The following is an 18,402-nucleotide window of genomic DNA, read 5'->3' as shown; positions in this document are numbered from 1 at the left end:
TGTCGTCTTCATGAAAAGAAACAAATAAACAGAACAAAACGGTCAATAATCATGCAGTGTTCCCTCGCTGTCATTTCAGAGCTTTGTGTTCTGCCTCCTGATTGGATGTTGATCAGATCTTTTTCATTCATCAAAACTGAATTTTGAGAGTTTAAACAAAAGAGAAAAGTGTGAAAATGTTCATGTCTGTCAGAGTGAAGTGGACAGAGTTTTTAGTGAGGAGTTGTGCAGCCCTCAAACATCTACAGGCTCCGCCCCTTACAGCACATGTCAAAGTCAAGGCCCGGGGGCCGGATTTATTTTATTATTATTGGCCCAAACTGATCTTGAGCTCATTTCTAACTTGTATAATTTTAACAAAATATATTTTTATGGAGAGTAAAATATTGAAAGTTATTTAAGGTTTAAGTTGATTTACTCTAGAATAACATTCCTGCATTTTTATTATACACTACCATCTTTAGCGGCCAAATTCAGCTTACAGCATTCACACTATCATTATCACAGGTAATGCTATACATCTAGTTGATAAAATTTCAAAAAGTTACGGTTTTAAAGTGGGGGCGGGAAACGGTTAAAAAAAATTAACTAATTAACCGGAAAACTGAGGAAAAATTCAATTAATTGTGATTATTTTAACTTACAGTATTTGCTGATCACTTATTATCTACGAAAAGTCACAATCTGAATTTAAATGACTACACACCGGACCATGAATCAAATAGTCCACTTTCTATGAAAAAGCAATTTAAACCAAAAAAAATTACAACATTAAAGTACTAAAAACATATTGTCTATTTATTTCTTTAGTAAATAACCATGGAATAAGTGGAAAACCAACACAATGAAGTGTTAGAATGAACGTTGTGGATGACCTCACTGCTTAAGGAATAAGAGATTCCTTTGTGTTAATAAATATTAACACCTTAATCATTATTTGTTAATCGCATGTGTTAATGCGTCAGCATACACGGCCCTATTTTAAAGTTTTAAAAATGTACTTTTAATGTGTTCTATAAATGTTCAGTCTGGCCCCTTGTGCGATTGCACCTCTGCCTTACGGCTCCTGTGATGAGGACCGCCCTCGTACCTTGGTTATCTAACTTCTGCACATGGCTCCTCAGCTTCCTCCACTGCTGCCGGATGCTGTTGGTCAGCTGTTCCCGAGCGTGCTCACAGGACTGGTCCAGAGTGTCTCTGCTGGTGTCGGCGCTGCGCTCCTCCCTGTCCGAGTCGGCCTGTGACTGAAGGATGGAACAGAGGATTTTTTAATCCAAGTATATACGTTTATCAGACAGTCAGACGTTTGGCTCAGTTACTCAGTGTTGTAGGTTTTAGTTTATGTGACATAAACAAACATGTTCCAGATAAAGTCAAATGTTCATTTAAAATTCCACTCCGATCATCGTCTGATTTATTTCCAGGGGTTTCTATTGGTCTTTAAATTATAATTCTGCTGTTTTTAGCCAAAATCTAAAACCTGCATCGTTTTCTAGGACAAAGTTTCTGCAGAGCTCATCAGAAATTCACCTCTGAACTGTGGGCGGGACTGTTGGAACGGAGTAACCCCGCCCCCTCTTTCCGCTCTCTGTTTACACTCTCTCCCACTAGCTTACAGCCCCTCACACCTCAACCTCACATTACTGATGCAGCAAAAGAGTGAGCAATACTGATCCATTTGACGTGACGTCAGACAAAATGGTGATATCGTCACTAATGTGTAAACCTCTGGTCTTACAGGTCTAGACCGGCAAAGCTGACAGACAGCTGAACGCCGTTTAATAAGGCTGTCACTAACGATGATCTCAGGAGTCGATTAGTTAATGATTATTTATTCAATTAGTCACTGATCATACTGATGGGATGTGCTATTTTTTTTTTTTTTTTACAAAAGGTAATGGTGCTGCTCCTCCGTCTTTGGAGGCAGGACCAGCCCTGGGCATAGGCAACTGCCTAGAGCGCCATCTGCTGGAGGGGGCACCATTGTTTTTTCACCGTTTAACACACCACCCATTTAGTGTAAAAAATATTTAAAAATTGTAATAAATAAAACCATGAAAAACATAAAAAAATTGACAATTATTTTTCCTGGTGCTGTGCGGCTCCTTGACTGACGCAGCCCCTATTGAAGCGGGGAGGGAGGTGGGGGGTGTTATCTGTTAGTGTTCCTCTAAAAGCAGCAAAACAAGCCCCATGACAGCTTTAAGGTCAAACAGGAAAGGAAGGAGGAAAAAACAGTCTCAAAGTTTGTCTGTTTTATTTACAGATGTGGACAAAAGTGTTGGTACCCCTCAGTTAAAGAAGGACAAACCCACAATTCTCACTGAAATCACTCAAAACTTACAAAAGTAAGGTTGAAAAATACTCCAGTTTTTCATCAGAAAAGAAGAATTTAACTGGCAATCTAGTTTTTTTTTTTCCTTTTCCTTTTTAAACCGTTAACAGAAATATTTAAGCCTTTAAATCTTAAAACACTGGAGGTTTCTGTCAAAACGTCATGCAGAGAAATACATAGTAGATGTTGGTGTGGCGGTTGGCGCAGAGGTTAGCGTCCAAACTAGGGAGAAATGTTTTCAAGTGATTATTATTTAACTCTTGATAATTAAAATAAATTAAATACTTATTCTAACACATTCCAGGCAGCTGCAGTGTTTCTCTTTTGCGTGCAGTGATATTTGTGGGTGTGGGGGGCAGAAATCACATTTCGCCTAGGGCACCATGCTGCTTATGGCCGGCCCTGTATGGAGGTTAGGATCATGTATGGTAACTACTAATGCTCAGTGTATGGAGCATTCACAGAAAGAGAAATGTTCCACGTATAGTTCATGACTGTTAAAAACAGCAGAAATACAGTTTTCATGGGAGCAGGTGTGTGGTCTCCATTACCAGCTCCTGGCTCTCCTCAGCAGACGCTCCTCTGTTAGACGGCTGACACGGACTCAGGATGTGGATCATCTCCTTCTTCATCTGCTGCAGCACTTTTTTGAGTTCAGCATTTTCCAGCATCAGAGCCCTCTGGCTGGCCTCATAGTCACTCAGCAGGGATTTGAACATCTCGGCCTCATGGCTACAAACAGGGTTCAAACACACGAGTGAGATCCATAACACTTCCTCCGAACAACCGAGAAGAAAGGTGTTCACCATACCTGGCAGTCGCTTTTGCAGTTTTCCAGTGGCTCCTTTTTCCGTCTGACCTTCCCAGAGAATTCAGCATTTCAATGGCTGTGAAGGGAAAAAGGAATGTAAGTTTGAAATAAATTAGAGTACAGAAAGTAGGGGTGCCACGATTAGTCGAATAATCAACGACTAATCGACTATTAAAATAGTCGAAGATTAATTTAAAAGTTGATTAGTCTTACTTTATATTATATGGAGTCAGAGTGTAGTAAAATTTATTAAAATTTTTAGGTTTTTTGAAGTTTAGTCAATATTTCAGCTACATGCTAGCTGTATTGGCCAATTTAGGATTTTTTTCATTTTTTAGGCTAATTTGGAGTTTCGCTAATATTTCAGATACATGCTAGCTATTTTGGCTAATTTAGATTTTTTTTGAACATGTAAACTCCACACAGTTTGCATGTTCTCCCTGTACATGCGTGGGTTTTCACCGAGGACTCCGGCTTCCTCCCACCGTCCAAAAACATGCTTCATAGGTTCACTGGTGACTCTAAATTGCCCCTAGGTGTGGATGTGAGAGTGAATGGGTGTGATTGAGGCCCTGCGACAGAGTTATTGACCTGTCCAGGGTGTACCCCGCCTTCGCCCATCAGTAGCCGGGTTAGGCTCCAGCACCCCCGCGACCCCGAAAGGGACAAAGCGGCCAAGAAGATGAGTGAATAGATTTTCTTGTCAGTTTTTAAGGATAATTTGGAGTTTCCCATGCTAGCTGCATGCTAGCTATTTTGGCTAATGTAGGCTTTTTCTCAGTTTTGTAAGGCTATTTTGGGGTTTGGCTAATATTTCAGCTACATGCTAGCTGTTGAACAATCAGCTTTGGCGATTTTTCAGTTTTTTAGGCTAATTTGACATTTAACTAATAGTTTAGCTGCCTATCAGCTTCAGCTTTTTCAGCTATCAGCTTCAGCGTTTTTAGCCGTCAACATTAATGTTTATAGCTATCAATTTAAGCATCTTCATCCATCAGCACTAGCATCTTCAGATGTGAAATTCAGCTTACAGCATTCACCCTAGCTTTATCACTGGTAATACTATGCATCTAGTTTTTTGTTAGTTTATAGCTAATGATGGTTAAGTTTTGTGCTTTACATTCAGTCTGTGCATGGCCCGATTAGTCGACCACTGAAATAATCATTTGTGGCAGCACTAACAGAGGATCCTAAAGTTACCGAGTTTCTTGTCCTTTCTGTCGACCAACAGTTGGCTCAGGCGCTCTTTCAGCTTAGCAGCTTCTCTCTCTTTCCTCTTGGCGTCATGACTGTACTGAGAGGCACGGCTGGCGATGATACTTTGGAGCTTCTGGACCTGTCGATGATTTAATCATGAGGAGGTTCGTTTGTCAAACGAGGAGTTTAACCTTTACAGACGAGACGGGAATTTCTACCTCGTCTTTCTCTGTTTTTAGGCAGCTTTGCAGAGTCTTCAGTTTGAGCTGGAGCTGCCTCTCCGTCTCGTGAAGGCCAGATTTTTCTCTGATGGAAAGTTCCAACTGGTCCTGAGGGAGAAACGAACAAGAACCTCCATCAACAGAGAAACTCGTTCAACACGTCCTAAACATGTATCGACCAACAGGTCAGTCTCTAAAGCAGGGGTCCCCGAACAATGGCCCGCAGGCCGGATCCGGGCCATTGTTTGGGGACCCCTGCTTTAGAGACTGAGCAAGATGTTTACTGCACATGCCTTGAGTCTGGAATTGTTCATCTGCATGTGCTCCAAGGTGCTGGACTTCTTCAGCTGCTCCCTCTCCAGCTCCTCCACGTTGTTCATGGTCCTCCTGTGAATCTGCAGCAGTTCATACATGGCATTCAACACTGGCACTGCGTTCAGACCTGCTCTCCCAGGGGGGTCGGCCTGGATATGCGCGGCGAGGCCGAGCGAGCCGAGTTCCTGGTGAGGAATTTCAAAGTGGCACCGTTAAATGAGAAGGTAATTTAAGAACGTTTCTATTTTTATGTTGTCCTTTAGTCCTTAAAGACCCACTCCGATGAATAATTGTGTTTTTGGTGTTTCTAATCAACTCCTGCCGCTCTGCAGAAAGGGATGACACATCAACGTAAGGGTGGGGTTATCTGGACCCTGCAGCACAAGGGCTAAAAACATTAGCTGCTAGCTCCATGTAGCCATCAAGCTAAAAACATTAGCTGTAAGCTCCATGTAGCCATCAGGCTAAAACATTATCTGTTAGCTCCATGTAGCCATCAGGCTAAAACATTAGCTGTTAGCTCCATGTAGCCATCAGGCTAAAACATTAGCTGTAAGCTCCATGTAGCCATCAGGCTAAAACATTAGCTGTTAGCTCCATGTAGCCATCAGGCTAAAAACATTAGCTGTTAGCTCCATGTAGCCATCAGGCTAAAAACATTAGCATGTAGCTCCAAGGAGCCATTAGGCTAAAAACATTAGCTTTTAGCTCCATGTAGCCATCAGGCTAAAACATTTGCTGTAAGCTCAGTGTAACAATCAAGCTAAAAACATTAGCTTTTAGCTCCATGTAGCCATCAGGCTAAAAATATTAGCTTATAACTCCATGTACCCATCCGGCTAAAAACATTTGCTGTTAGCTCCATATAACAATCAAGCTAAAAATATTAGCTTTTAGCTCCATGTAACCATCAGGCTAAAAATATTTGCTTTTAGCTCTATATAACTATTAGGCTAAAAACATTAGCTGTTAGCTCCTCCCACGCGGGCTACGCGAACTGGTCGTGTGATCAGCGTTCGGTGTGAGTCCAGCATGAAGCTTCTTCCATGCCGGCTCACTTTCAAGCGTTTGCTTTCAATGGAAAGTCTATCCAAATGTGAATAGACCAGAATTTCGGCATTTATGTCCTGGCTAAAAACGACATACTCGTAGTTAAAAACACTGATCGGAGTGGGTCTATGAAAATGAAGTGAATGCGTTTCGTCTCAAACCTGATTGATGTATGAAATGCATTGAGGAATGTTCTCTTCAGTGCAAAAAGCACTGATCACACTGTAGGAGCCTTTGCAGGAAGGCAGAGAATAGGCCGACACAAGGTTGTTGTGCCTGGAGGGGGACATCGCCACATGTGATATGCTGGAGATCTCATAGTTTTCTAGAGAAAAAAAGAAAAGAATGAAATTATTATAACAGCTACAACAATTGATCTGTTGTTCTTTCTTCTTCCAGGGAAAAATAACCAGGTTGGCGTTTGAAATGAGAACAAAAATGTGGGTCACCTCAAGCGGATCCAAAAATAGGAAGCTCATGGGTCTTTCTATTTTTAAAATCAGGGCAGATCTACTATAAAACATGAAGATTTGTTTACCCATAGATGTCTCAGTCAGCCACCACTCTCCCATATCACTGCAGCATCAGCAGACAGGGACTGGAGCTCAGGAGTTTCCGGGGAAGCGGATTATCCGGGAGGGAGTGGATCAGAGAATCCCTGAGGACCGGAGCCCTGCAACGGAGCGCCGAACCACGGGTCGGATCAGCATTAGGTAATCTGACTTCATGCTGGATTAACAGTCACATGTGTGGCAGCAAGGGTTACACCGGGGATTACTTCCTATTAGCCCCAAATAATGAACTGTAGTGATTAATTTACCTTTTTTAAATCAGCTTTTAAAATCATCACATGACGATGATGGAGTGTTAGGGCCACCAATAAATCAAAAAAGAAATTAGAATAAAGTAGTAAAATTTAAGACAAAAATAAAGAAATAAAATTATGATAAAAAGTCATAAAAATGTTTGAAAATAGTCATAAAATTAGGGAAAAAATAAAAATAAAGCAAAAAATTATGAGAAACAACACCTCAAAATTTTACAAGAATTAAATAGTAAGTTTATTTTTCAAAACAATGTCATTTTAAAAGGAAAAAGTCATGTTCTTCTTAAATAAAATGTATATTTACAAAATGAAAGCAGATTCAGTGAAAGTATCTGTACGATTTATCTGAATTATCTGCAAACGTAATTCTGGACTGTCTGCGATGAAACACTTTATAAGCTAAATGTTACATTTAATTAAAAAAAATCATGACATTTTTCTTGCAAAACTGTGTATTTTCCTGTAAATTGTTAAACTTTCTTCTGATAGTTTTACAAATGTATTCCCTAAATTTAAATTTTTTATCATAAAAGTACAACTTTATCTTTGTTAATTAAAGAAAATCCTAATTTTATTATTATTACTCTTGTAAGTTATTAAATTTGTGTTCAGAATTTTCAGATGTTTTTTTTTGTAGATTGATTAATTTCTGTTCAAAATTGTCGATTTTTTTCACATTATTTCACAACTTTATACTTGTAAATTATTGTTTTCTTTTACAACTTTAATCTCATGAATTATTTATATAAATATATATTTAAAATTTCACCACGTACTTCTTGTAAATTTTGAATTATTTCTAGTGGTGTAACAATTCCTTCAAACAACTTTTGATTCATATCATAATTTGTTGATCCGATTCATAGTTGATATCAGTTTATTTTGAACAATCCGATTCTCTGACCTAAAATGGATCCATGACATCTTGATCCAAAACTTCCTCCAGTGACACAGAGAGAAATAAATATCTGCTACTGAACAGCTCAGGTGAAGTTTTCCAGATTCTTTGCATTTCTTTAAGATAATTAACTAAACATGTGTACAAACAAACAAGAATTCATTAATCGATTCATTTATTAATCACCACATTCCTAAGTTTTCTCATAATTTTATGACTTTATTGTCATTTATTTATTTATCTTCTTTTAATGTGGCCCTAACACGTCGTCTTACATGACAGAATTAATTCTTGGCTTGTTTTTGACATTGTTTGAACATCTGATCAAACTTGCTGGACTGGATGTAATTTAACCATAAAGAAGCCACGCCCACAACTTTCCCTGTTTAAACTTGTATTCAAAAGTCATTGAGTACATTTTGTTCACGAATAAAGAGATAATAAAGTCTGTTTTATTTTCTTTTGTCATGACATGTTAGTTTTTTAAAATAATAATACAAATAAACAATAAAATATGAGAGAAAAAAATGGAAAACAATGTGATAATAAATAACCTTGAGGCGAATTTTACTAAAATATACATATAAATAATCTTGTTTATATAAATTATGTCTTTAATACATTTTAACTCTGGAATGACGCCACAATCAAGTGCTAGCAAAGCTTTTTCTATCCGTTATCAAACGTTTATGGGTGGAAATCATCTTATTTGGTTGAGTTAGCTAACCTGCTTATCTGCTATGCTAGCACACGCCATAAACAAACTCACCGCCGCGGAGCCGTAAATGGGTCGACCCGAACCCACTTTCTAACTTCGCCGATGACCGTAGAATCAGCGGGAGCCTCCGTCATCAGAAACACCTGCGCGGTCCGGCCAGAAACTGCTCGTCATTCTTCGCGTCTTCACGATTTCTGCCGGAAAAAAAAATAGTCTCGAAAAGCAGAAAACTCGCAGCGTGTTTATTGATGAGCTCACTCCTCTTGCTGGGCTGTTTTTGAAGCCGTCGGCTTTCTGCTCCTCCGACTGAACTGCGGCGTTATTGGCGGAACTGTTGTTAGGCAACCAGTATGCGAGCCGGACATTGGATGTGGGAGGACCGACAGGGAAATGAAAATATCTCCACAGCGCCCCCGCGTGGCTAGAGGAGGCAAATCATCTACCATTAAATTAAATTAAATTAAATTAAATTAAATTAAATTAAATTAAATTAAATTAAATTAAATTAAATTAAATTAAATTAAATTAAATTAAAATAAAATAAAACAAACAGGAGGAATGTAAGACTCACGGTCACAAGACATTCAAACAGTGATAATTTCAACATTTAATTACAAATCTTGTAAAAATATTTTTTTCTGAATTGTGTGACATCACTCTAGTTTTGCATTTTTTTAATACAAGAAATTTTTTATTCTAATGGAAAAATGTGGTGGAGAGTTTCATATTTTGAGGAAATATGTTGTCATTATTGAAAAAAATATGACAATCCAAAAAAAAAAAACAAAGATGATAGCCGCAATCACTATGGTGGGTAAAGTTGACGATTTTGAGGAAAACAAGTTGAAAACCGGATGCTTTCATCCCTCATATAGAGATCTAAACAAAAAGAATAAAAAATAAAATAAAATTACTCAATTCGGGCATCAATGAGACAGAGAATTGTTGGCTCCATGAAGGATTTGTGAATTAGTTTATTCAGTGACACAGTAAATAGATGCAGGCTGCTTTTAGTAGAGCACAATTTTATTTTCTGCGTTTTTTTAAAAGTGTGAAATGCATTGACATGTGTTTTCAATTATTTTAAATTACTTTTTTTATTTTCAGAGAAATAATGTGAGATTGTTAATGTTGAATGCATTTATTAATATATATAGTCTACCAATGTGCAGTTTATCATTTGTTTACATTTTAGTGTGTCAAAATATTCCGTTTATTAGAAAAAGATGTAAAGGAACCCTTTTTTCTTGGAGGCCCCGACTTTACATTAAGTGCTGATAGAAATGTACAAAAGTAGAAATTGCAGGAACAGAGAAAGTTACATTTACAACACACAAAACAAAAAATACACAACAGCATGTGTCAAATTTAACTGTTAGAACTTTTAAATAACATTTTTATCTCCAAAATCCTTGATGATTCAGCAAAAAAGATGACTTTACATTAAGTATTGTAAAGAAGTGAGTTACTTCAAAGGTAAAAACAAGTGAAGCGAATAAACTTAGTGCCTAAGTGAAAAGTTTGGTTGAAAATCTAAATGTTCGGAAGTGCTTTTGCATCCATAACATGTCGCCTCCGTCTTCATCATCCAAAGCAGCCACACGGAGACACACAGCAGGTGGACGGCTCCACGTCGGTTTGGTATTTTCCAGACTCCGGCCGGTCTCTGCACTCCGCTATGAAGCTGTGAAGCTGCGACACACATTCCTGATCCTTCTGGTGATGCTGAAAAAGAAACAGTTTTCTTAATAGAAAGTTCTGAACGAGGACAAACAAACAATAAAGTACTGTGTGGTAATGAGATTCTGACTTTGATGGTTTCGTAGGTGTCAGTGATGAGAGCGATGAACAAGCTGAGAACCATGTAGATGAACAGGGAGATGAAGGAGTAGAGGTAGAGTCTGCTGAAGAGCCAAACCATGTAGCAGTTGTCTCGAGTTTTCAGAAAGGTGGCGTACATGTCGTCCCCGTTAATGAGAGAGAAGAGGCACTCCGTCACTTTGCCCAGAGTTCGGAACTGGGAGATGAAAGAGAATACATCAAATTCTGATATTTCCATGTTTAACCCTAAAACACTATAAAAAGTTACACCATCACTTTAGCCGGGTCATTTTTACCCAATATAATATACCAAATGAAAAAGTATTTGTCATAAAAATAGATCAAAGGATGATAACATGATAAGTTAGTTTTCTTTTATTTTCAACTGTAGTTTATGCAACAAAATGGAAAATAAAAACATAGTAAGATCCTAAAAACATGCTAAAAAATTACTGAAAAATTAGGAATTTGAGAAGAAAAAAATCCTAAAAAAAATAAATAAAATGATGATACTGGAGACTTTGTCTTTGGTCCACTCATTCCTGGGAAATGTGAGACTTTATCCAGAGACAGAAAAATGCAGCACATTGTTTGGGAGAAAATCTCTGGGCGATCGAGGGGAGAGTATAAGCATACACATGTAATAAACAACATATGAGTGGTTAAACATCAAAATAAATTATACATTCATGAACAGTTGTGTCTAGTTGAAGTGGAGAGTTTATAAACTGTTGGGTTAAAACGTGATCACGGATGTTTTTCGATAATCAATCATAGTTTTGGCACAAATCAACCTGAAAGTGTCTAGAAAATTCTCTGAACTTTTGCAAAACTAAAAGAAGGAGAACATTTGTCCTTGAGCGTGTTTCCACCTTGTCGTGGTACGGCCCGAGGACGATCCAGCCGCAGAAACAGTATCCCAGATAGATCATCGCCACACAGCAGCAGAAGCGAATGACATTCGGAAACGCAGCCCTCAGGGTCAGGATCAAGATCTGACAAGAAATAGAAACGGTCTTACTGGAGGAGTGGATGATGTACGAAGCAGGACAGTTTAGTCATTAAACTCCTACATTGTATTTTTTGAAGAAGCCAAGGTAACGAACGACGCCGACCCAAGACAGCATCGTCGCCGTTCCCAGCAAGATGCTGCAAACGTCGTAGTTGGACTGGAACTAGTAAAGAAAAGCAGAAAATTACAACTTATTAGTCACCTAATCAATTAAAATAAAGGTATCTTCCATTAGTTTCATTATTTTCTATTGTATTTTAAAGTCCCATTCTGATGAAAATCAATTTTTTTAGTTTTTGTGGCATTTTTCTTATGAAAGAGAACAAATAATAAGAAATCATTTTGTATTTCCGACTGTTTCTCATTTTAAATCAATCAAACTGTCTCAGACAGGCTGTGTTTGCATTAAAGATTTTCTTTCTGGACCTTTTTATGTAGCAGAAGATTTACGCTAGCGAGACACAGAGCTGAGGAGGAGTCAGGGGCGGAGCTGCTCCAAAAGCCACGCCCCCTCAGAGGAGATTTTGGAAACAGAGGCTTCAGATTAATATGAAAAATGGCTTTTTAAGACTTTTAGGTTGTGGAATTTTGGTTAAAAACTTCATAATCTTAATTAAAACACTACTGGGAACGTTTTTTTTTTAAATAAAAAAAAATTCATGGGAACTTTAACACTTTAAACACCTGAGATGTCACAAAATACACAAAATATTTAATATACTGTAACTTTTCAACCGTTAATAAGATCAACGTCATTCCAGTTGATTTTGAAGGAGAAAAGCGGCTCACCGCTTTTCTCCTTCAAAATCAACTGGAATGATATTGATCGTGCAAACAAATAAAAAAATTAAAGCAAATCAAAGAACATAAACACTAGAGCTCCAGTGATAAAGGGTTATTTGATGGCTAGCTCTGATTCTATGTTCACGCCGCCATCGAAAACTTTCGTTTAAGCGACTATTTCCAAGTAAAAGTCTATAGAAATGCCTTTAAAACTCATGTTCGTCCATATACGCCCATTTTAAGACACTCTTTGGCCTCTACTCACAAATGCACCCATTTAACATGTTGAAATTTGAATTATTTGCGCTGAAATTCCCTTTTCTCAGCTTCAGAATCCCCTGGAATTGCGTTAATTGTGTAGTTCGAAGGTCGTGTGTTATTTTGTTAAAATTCTGCATGAAGTTAAAGGTTAAAGCAAACCTTTGTCTGTATTCCAATCTTCATCACTGAGCCGGCCATGGTCAGAACGTCGCTGACGATGATGAGGATGTACCAGCCGTTCACGAACTCCAGCCGGTCCGACAGCGACACCGCTTTGTTGTAGAACGTGCGGTAGAACGTACCAAACTCCTGCATGAGAGAAACAGGCTCAGAGATAACGGAAAGGACTTTCAGGAGAACAGAAGTTAATCTGACAGAGCATAAATAGTAGCTCAGCAGAAAGTACTCCAGAAGGTCATCAGCAGCGCCCTAAAGACTGTTGGCTGCCCTCTCTGGAGGAACGACATCACTCCCAGTTCCACAAGAGAACCCAGAATACTATAAAAGACGCCACACAGCCTGAAATGGTTTATTTCAAGCAATCAGGTCATAATACATAACATATCACTTAATGAATCACAAGCAGATCACTTGAAAGGGAGTGGAAACGGTTTCAAAGCATCCACGACAAATCATTTATATCAATCAGTAACAATAATCTAATATTCTCATTGAAAAAAAAGAGACTATGCAGATTGTATTCAAAGAATTATAATAATTCAAAAAGTAATAATTAAATCATCTTCATTTGCTAATGCAGTAAAAATTTAAATATTCCTATTAAAAAAAGACAATTAGTGCAGATTGTTTGAATCAACATTTGAACTGTCACCATCAGGCAGACGCTACAGACTCTTTGACGCAATGACAGACTCAACAACAGTTTTTATCCAACTGCAATCACTATTCTCAAAGATGCTAGTTCTGGGATCTGCAGCCTTTAACAGTAAAAAACTGAAAAAAGCCTAAATTAGCCAAAACAGCTAGCATGTAGCTGAAAAAATAGGTAAACTCCAAAATAGCCTAAAAAATCATGATAAATGCCAAAATAGTCCAAAAAGCAGCAGAAAGACATTTTTTAACTTTTTAACATAATTATGAATAATAAAAAGGCAGGAATATTATTCCAGAATAAATCAGCTTAAACTTTCAATAACTTTCAATATTTTACTCTCCATAAAAATATATTTTGTCAAAATTATACAAGCTAGAAATTAGTGCAAAATAACATCGGGTCATTAATTAGAATAAAATAAAATGATCTGGAGGGCCGAATCCGGCCCCCGGGCCTTGACTTTGGTACATGTGGCCTAGAAGTAGAACTGGATTTTAAGACGTTTTTTTAAGAGAAGACAGTGAAGATGCTAGCAGAATGCTCAGTGGTGACACGTTCCACAGACTGAAAACGCTCGTTCCCCTCTGAGCTTCTTCCTGGACCTCCAGGAGAAGCTGATCAGCTGACCTGAGGCAGCGAGTCAGGACAGAGAAGCCCAGAGAGGTTCGGCAGAGCACAATAAATTAAAGATTTAAAGATAAATGAAAGAATCTTCAAATGAACTCTATAATTCACATTAGGAAAAGAATGGAAAAATATGCAAAGAAAGGGTAAAAACTGTAAAGTAGTTTTAAAATGACAGACAACATGACTAAAGCATGAGGGGCTCTGAGCACAAACCGCTTCGTGATTTACATCCACAGTGAAACTTACGAACTGCAGCTGGATCCCCTTGAGGACAGAGCGACAGCAGAGGATGAGGGAGGAGAAGCAGGCCAGGATGACCACCGAATCAAACAGGACCAGGAGATAATCGATCTTTGCCGCTGCAATTCAGATCCACATGTTTAGAGTCACTGGAGACATGATGGTCAAGTCTGATCAAAGCATTTATTTCACTCAAAGGCATTTTTAACACGTTCTTGTGAACTTTTCTCTCTAGATGGAGGACATAAATAAATAAAATTAAGCTTAAATTTGCATTTCTGAGTATTTAGTTTGAAAAAGGTCGTATTTGTGACATAGAAAATACTCTGAGCTTCCTGCTCCACTCCATTCTGATGCATCCACTTATAGACAAATAGATCCATGAACGTCTTTGTTTTCCTCGTCTGAGCTAGAACCTGGATCTAAACCGGATGACTGGATAACTCCAATTATTGCTCGTCATTTTTACCGAAGCGGCAACGTTAGGTTGTGAGGGTCTGTAAGCTAGCAGGAGAGAGTGGAAACAGAGAGCTCTCAGTTATGGGTGACGGGATAGGGGGTGGGGTTGCTTCAAAACTTAGGTAAATTTCTTATTAATTCCTGCTGCTCTGCAGAAACTGTCTCAAAAAAAAAAAAAAAAAAAAAAACGTACCCAGTTTTGTTTGAATTATAATAATTATAATATATTTTAACATTTTAAACCAGAATCCTACAACCTAAATGTCTTAAAAAGCCATTTTTCCTGCTGATATGAAGCCTCTGTTTCCAAAATCTCCTCTGAGGGGGCGCGGCTTTTGGAGCTGAGTAGCCCCGCCCCTGATCCCCTTCTGTTCCATTATGATAGCTAAACTATGGCTAAAAGATGTTATGGCTGACTGTTGAAATCTCTAGATTGAGTCTTTAACCAAAATTCTAATAAATAAAGGGTTTCTACTAACTAGCAGCAGATTCGGTGGCGGTTTCAAACCAACACGTCTCCTCACGAGAAATCTTACTCTGGTTTGTGTTTGCTTCTTTTATTCCAAGTATATGTTTTTGCAGAAATGACTTAGACAGAAATGCAAAAATAAAATTATTTCTTGTTACATTTTTTCTCTTTCATGAGAAAATTGACACACAAACATGTGAAAAAGTAAAATAAAAAAACAACAGGATTTTCATTGGAGGAGGACTTTAAGAAGAGTCCATAATCCCCACACTGCCCTCTACTGGTCAAACTTTAATCTACAATCAGGTTGAGGTCAAACTCACAGTTTCCTTCCACGTTCCAGTCTCTGCATTCATAGATTCGGACTTTATTTTTCACATCAACGTTTATTTTCCCGCTGTGTGCTCGATTATCAAATATTATCTGTGAAAAACAAAAAGGAATTTTTTTTTATTTTTTTTATTTCGCTGCAGTTGTGGACATTAAAAGACGACTGTGACCGACCGTGATGTGGAAGTCGTAGCAGTCCGGCAGCTCGTGGTGCCTCACCGTCTGCAGGTTGATGGTCTTCAGAGTCAGGTAGACGTTCACTGATAGCAGCCTGGACACATAAACACAGGTTAGAGTTCGTGGTTGTTATTGTCATCATAGCAGCCCTTCAGGTCGCTCACCTTTTGAAATCTAAGGAGAAGTTGGTGAGTGTTTTGTTGTTTCCAGACGGCACAGAATATATGGAAATACAGTCTACAAGAAGGAAAAACATGTGTTTATTGGAGGGTGAATCACTATAAAAATAAGATTTCCTCTTTTGGGGTCACATGATTGTGATTCATCATAAAACGAGTCATGAGAAGAAGTGTGAAGGACCTCTTCCATTCTGATGTACCTTTCTCAATATGAGGGTCGATGTCAAAGGTGTCATTCCCAGGATCCACGCTGCTCTTCCTGTACAGAACTTTACAGATGGTCAGAGGCGTGAACGTGCCGCCAACCCTCTCATACGCCAGATTTCCTACTGTCACGTTCTGGAGATTCCTGTACTAAAGAGATTTTCAGTTTTAACATAAAAATAGACAGTTTATAAAACCAGCAAAGCCAAGTGGACCTAATATGGTTTAAAAGTGTTCTGACAATGTGGGTCCTGATGGGGTTTGTCCACAGTGTCTGTGGTGGTCCCTCCTGTGTTTGTCCACATTGACTTAAGTGGGGATTCAGGAGGTTAGCTCGCTACGCTAGCCAGCCGCCTGATTGACAGCATGCGTGCTAGCAAGCTCTTTTGTATTGATCTAGCTAGCTCCGCTGTAGCATGTAAGTGAGCTCCGCTGTAGCATGTAAGTGAGCTCCGCTGTAGCATGTAAGTGAGCTCCGCTGTAGCAAACTCCAGCGAGCTCTGTTGTAGCATACTAGCGAGCTCCACGGTAGTGAGCTAGTGAGCTACGCCTTAGCATGCCAGTGAGCTTCTCTACAATGAGCTAGCGAGCTCCGCTATAGCGAGCTAGTGAGCTTCACTGTAGCATGCCAGTGAGCTCCGCTGTAGCAAGTTAGAGACCTGTGCTGTAGCATACTAGCAAGTTCCTCTGTAGCATGCTATCAAGCTCCACTGTAGCGAGCTAGTGAGCTACACTGTAGCAAACTCTAGCGAGCTCCGCTGTAGCATGCTAGTGAGCGTTGCTGTGGCATACTAGCAAGTTCCTCTGTAGCATGCTAGCGAGCTCCACTGTAGCGAGCTAGTGAGCTACACTTTAGCATGCCAGTGAGTTCCTCTACAATGAGCTAGCGAGCTCCGCTATAGTAAGCTAGTGAGCTTCTCTACAGTTAGCTAGCGAGCTCCGCTGTAGCGAGCTAGTGAGCTACACTTTAGCATGCTAGTGAGCTTTTCTACAGTTAGCTAGTGAGCTCTGCTGTCCACCAGGCGGCTGGACATCACAGTAAGCTGACCCACTGAGTTCCCACCTGGGTCAATGTTGACAAACACAGATGGGGTCGCCACGGAAACTGTGGACAAACCCATCATGGTCCACATTTTCTGTCCACTTGGCTTTGCTGGCTGGGTTATCTGTTTTTAAAAAATGAATTTTCACTACCCTGGAGATCAGGTAGTAGATGTGGTCGAACACATCCGCTCTGGAGTAGATCGCGTGGCTTCCCTGCCAGTTGTCTCTGTAGCCTTTGAGGAACAGATGTCTGAAAGTCATGAGGTTTTCCTCTTTGAACGTGACCATCATCTCATTGCTCAGACCAAAAGACACCAGCTGTTTTGGAAAATCAGGAAAAAACAGAACATGAAACAGACATTTGGGGATGTAAACGACTCCGATATGACAGCATACCTGGACCGTGATGATCGCGATTTTCAATATTTGCAGCATCAGTTTCCACGGTTTTCGCCCTCTGGCTCTGTACTTCTGACAAGGATTCATGAAGTAATACTTGAGCCTGCGCCTGAAATCCTCCACCCCCTTGGAGTCCAGACAGGGGGAGCGCCATGGAGCGCGTCCGATCAGCCACCTGGGCTTTGGTCCAGCGGCCAGCAGGGGTTCGGACTCCTCCATGGAGAGCAAACAGCTGAACGTCTGCTGAAGTTCAAGAGTTAAACCATTCCAGTCATTCTGATGTTTATCAAACTGGTTCTTCCACCTGCTTGTATTTTCCTTCCTTTTACTGGTTGAATCAAATTCAAAAAATATTGTAAAATTATTAATAATAAGCTCTGAAATAACCTGCTGTGTTTTCTATGAATGTTTTTCTGCACATTTCAGTAAAAATCAATCAAAGCTGCAGAGTGAAAATTAAAAAAACGAAATTTTAAATATCTATAAAACTAATTTTTATTAAAATATACTCTTAAATAAGCTGTTTTGTCTTCATTATCATCATATCCACATATATAAACCTCAAAACATTTCTAATTATAGCGTCAAATGTGATATTTTTCCACTTAAGAGTTCATTTTCATTCTTTTAAAATACTTTCAACGACACGTAAACTTCTGTCAGCACCATTTCGAATCATAAAAAAGTAAGTGTCTCACCTGCTAATAGCTGCTGTGATGCGGCGACCTTCAGCCCTCTAATCCAGGACTCCAGAGCAGCTTGAGTCAGCCCAGCTGCCGTCGCCACAATGACTGTCATTCCTCTGTGACACTTTAAGTTTTTCCAGTTTTTCCAAAACAACAAAAAAAAAGGAAGCCGGCGTCGAAATCTGCTTCTTTAAAGTTGAACTTCAGGACGGAGGCTTTAGTGCTTTAACTTATTCAAACGGAACTGAAAAAAGGTTCAAACTGATACAGAAAAAAGCAAATATGAGATCAAACTTGGGGTGATGTCAGAAATGTGATCTGTGGGTCATTTTCAAAATAGGTTTGGTTTCTTATGGGTTATTCAATTTTGTGAAAATTTGGGAATTTAAATCCACTTTAACCCTTAAATACTGGAGCTCTTTAATTTTTAATTTGTTAACAGGATCAACATAATTCCAGTAGATTCTGAAGGAGAAAAGCGGCTCAAATCGAGCCGCTTTTCTCC

At 39.0% G+C, this 18,402-nt stretch overlaps 2 protein-coding genes across 4 annotated transcripts in view; both read right to left on the bottom strand.

Annotated features, from left to right (window-relative positions):
• The window catches only part of ssx2ipa (synovial sarcoma, X breakpoint 2 interacting protein a), a 12,891-nt gene extending 4,108 nt beyond the window's left edge, over positions 1–8,783 (bottom strand). Inside the window, exons 1-10 of one of the 2 annotated variants that reach the window (XM_024274136.2) lie at positions 8,630–8,783; positions 8,423–8,565; positions 6,468–6,602; positions 6,091–6,254; positions 4,858–5,064; positions 4,562–4,672; positions 4,347–4,482; positions 3,147–3,222; positions 2,887–3,067; positions 1,091–1,244 (exon numbers count right to left, since the gene is read on the bottom strand). In XM_024274136.2, coding sequence (XP_024129904.1) covers positions 1,091–1,244; positions 2,887–3,067; positions 3,147–3,222; positions 4,347–4,482; positions 4,562–4,672; positions 4,858–5,064; positions 6,091–6,254; positions 6,468–6,501 — 1,063 coding nt within the window. In that variant the 5' untranslated portion in view covers positions 6,502–6,602; positions 8,423–8,565; positions 8,630–8,783. Of the gene's footprint in view, positions 1–1,090; positions 1,245–2,886; positions 3,068–3,146; positions 3,223–4,346; positions 4,483–4,561; positions 4,673–4,857; positions 5,065–6,090; positions 6,255–6,467; positions 6,603–8,422 lie in introns of both variants that reach the window. The other variant, XM_036216157.1, reaches the window with a different exon arrangement.
• A 346-nt stretch (positions 8,784–9,129) lies between these two features.
• On the bottom strand, positions 9,130–17,983 carry mcoln3a (mucolipin 3a). 2 transcript variants are annotated; one of them, XM_024273911.2, is made up of 13 exons: positions 17,910–17,982; positions 17,209–17,454; positions 16,963–17,130; positions 15,765–15,918; positions 15,550–15,622; positions 15,383–15,479; positions 15,202–15,301; positions 13,957–14,069; positions 12,408–12,557; positions 11,266–11,367; positions 11,065–11,187; positions 10,182–10,388; positions 9,130–10,096 (listed from the first exon to the last, which is right to left on the bottom strand). In XM_024273911.2, the coding sequence occupies exons 2-13, from the start codon at positions 17,428–17,430 to the stop codon at positions 9,956–9,958; spliced, it is 1,650 nt and encodes a 549-aa protein (XP_024129679.1). In that variant the 5' UTR covers positions 17,431–17,454; positions 17,910–17,982; the 3' UTR covers positions 9,130–9,955. The 2 variants fall into 2 exon arrangements, with proteins under 2 accessions (XP_024129679.1, XP_036072421.1); XM_036216528.1 differs by having other exon boundaries at positions 17,209–17,983.
• Positions 17,984–18,402: the final 419 nt, after the last annotated feature.

This window comes from Oryzias melastigma, linkage group LG17 (assembly GCF_002922805.2).
Source record: "Oryzias melastigma strain HK-1 linkage group LG17, ASM292280v2, whole genome shotgun sequence".
NCBI lineage: Eukaryota > Metazoa > Chordata > Actinopteri > Beloniformes > Adrianichthyidae > Oryzias > Oryzias melastigma.
Note: the sequence above shows the minus strand (reverse complement) of the source record. Positions and strands in the feature narration are given on the sequence as shown.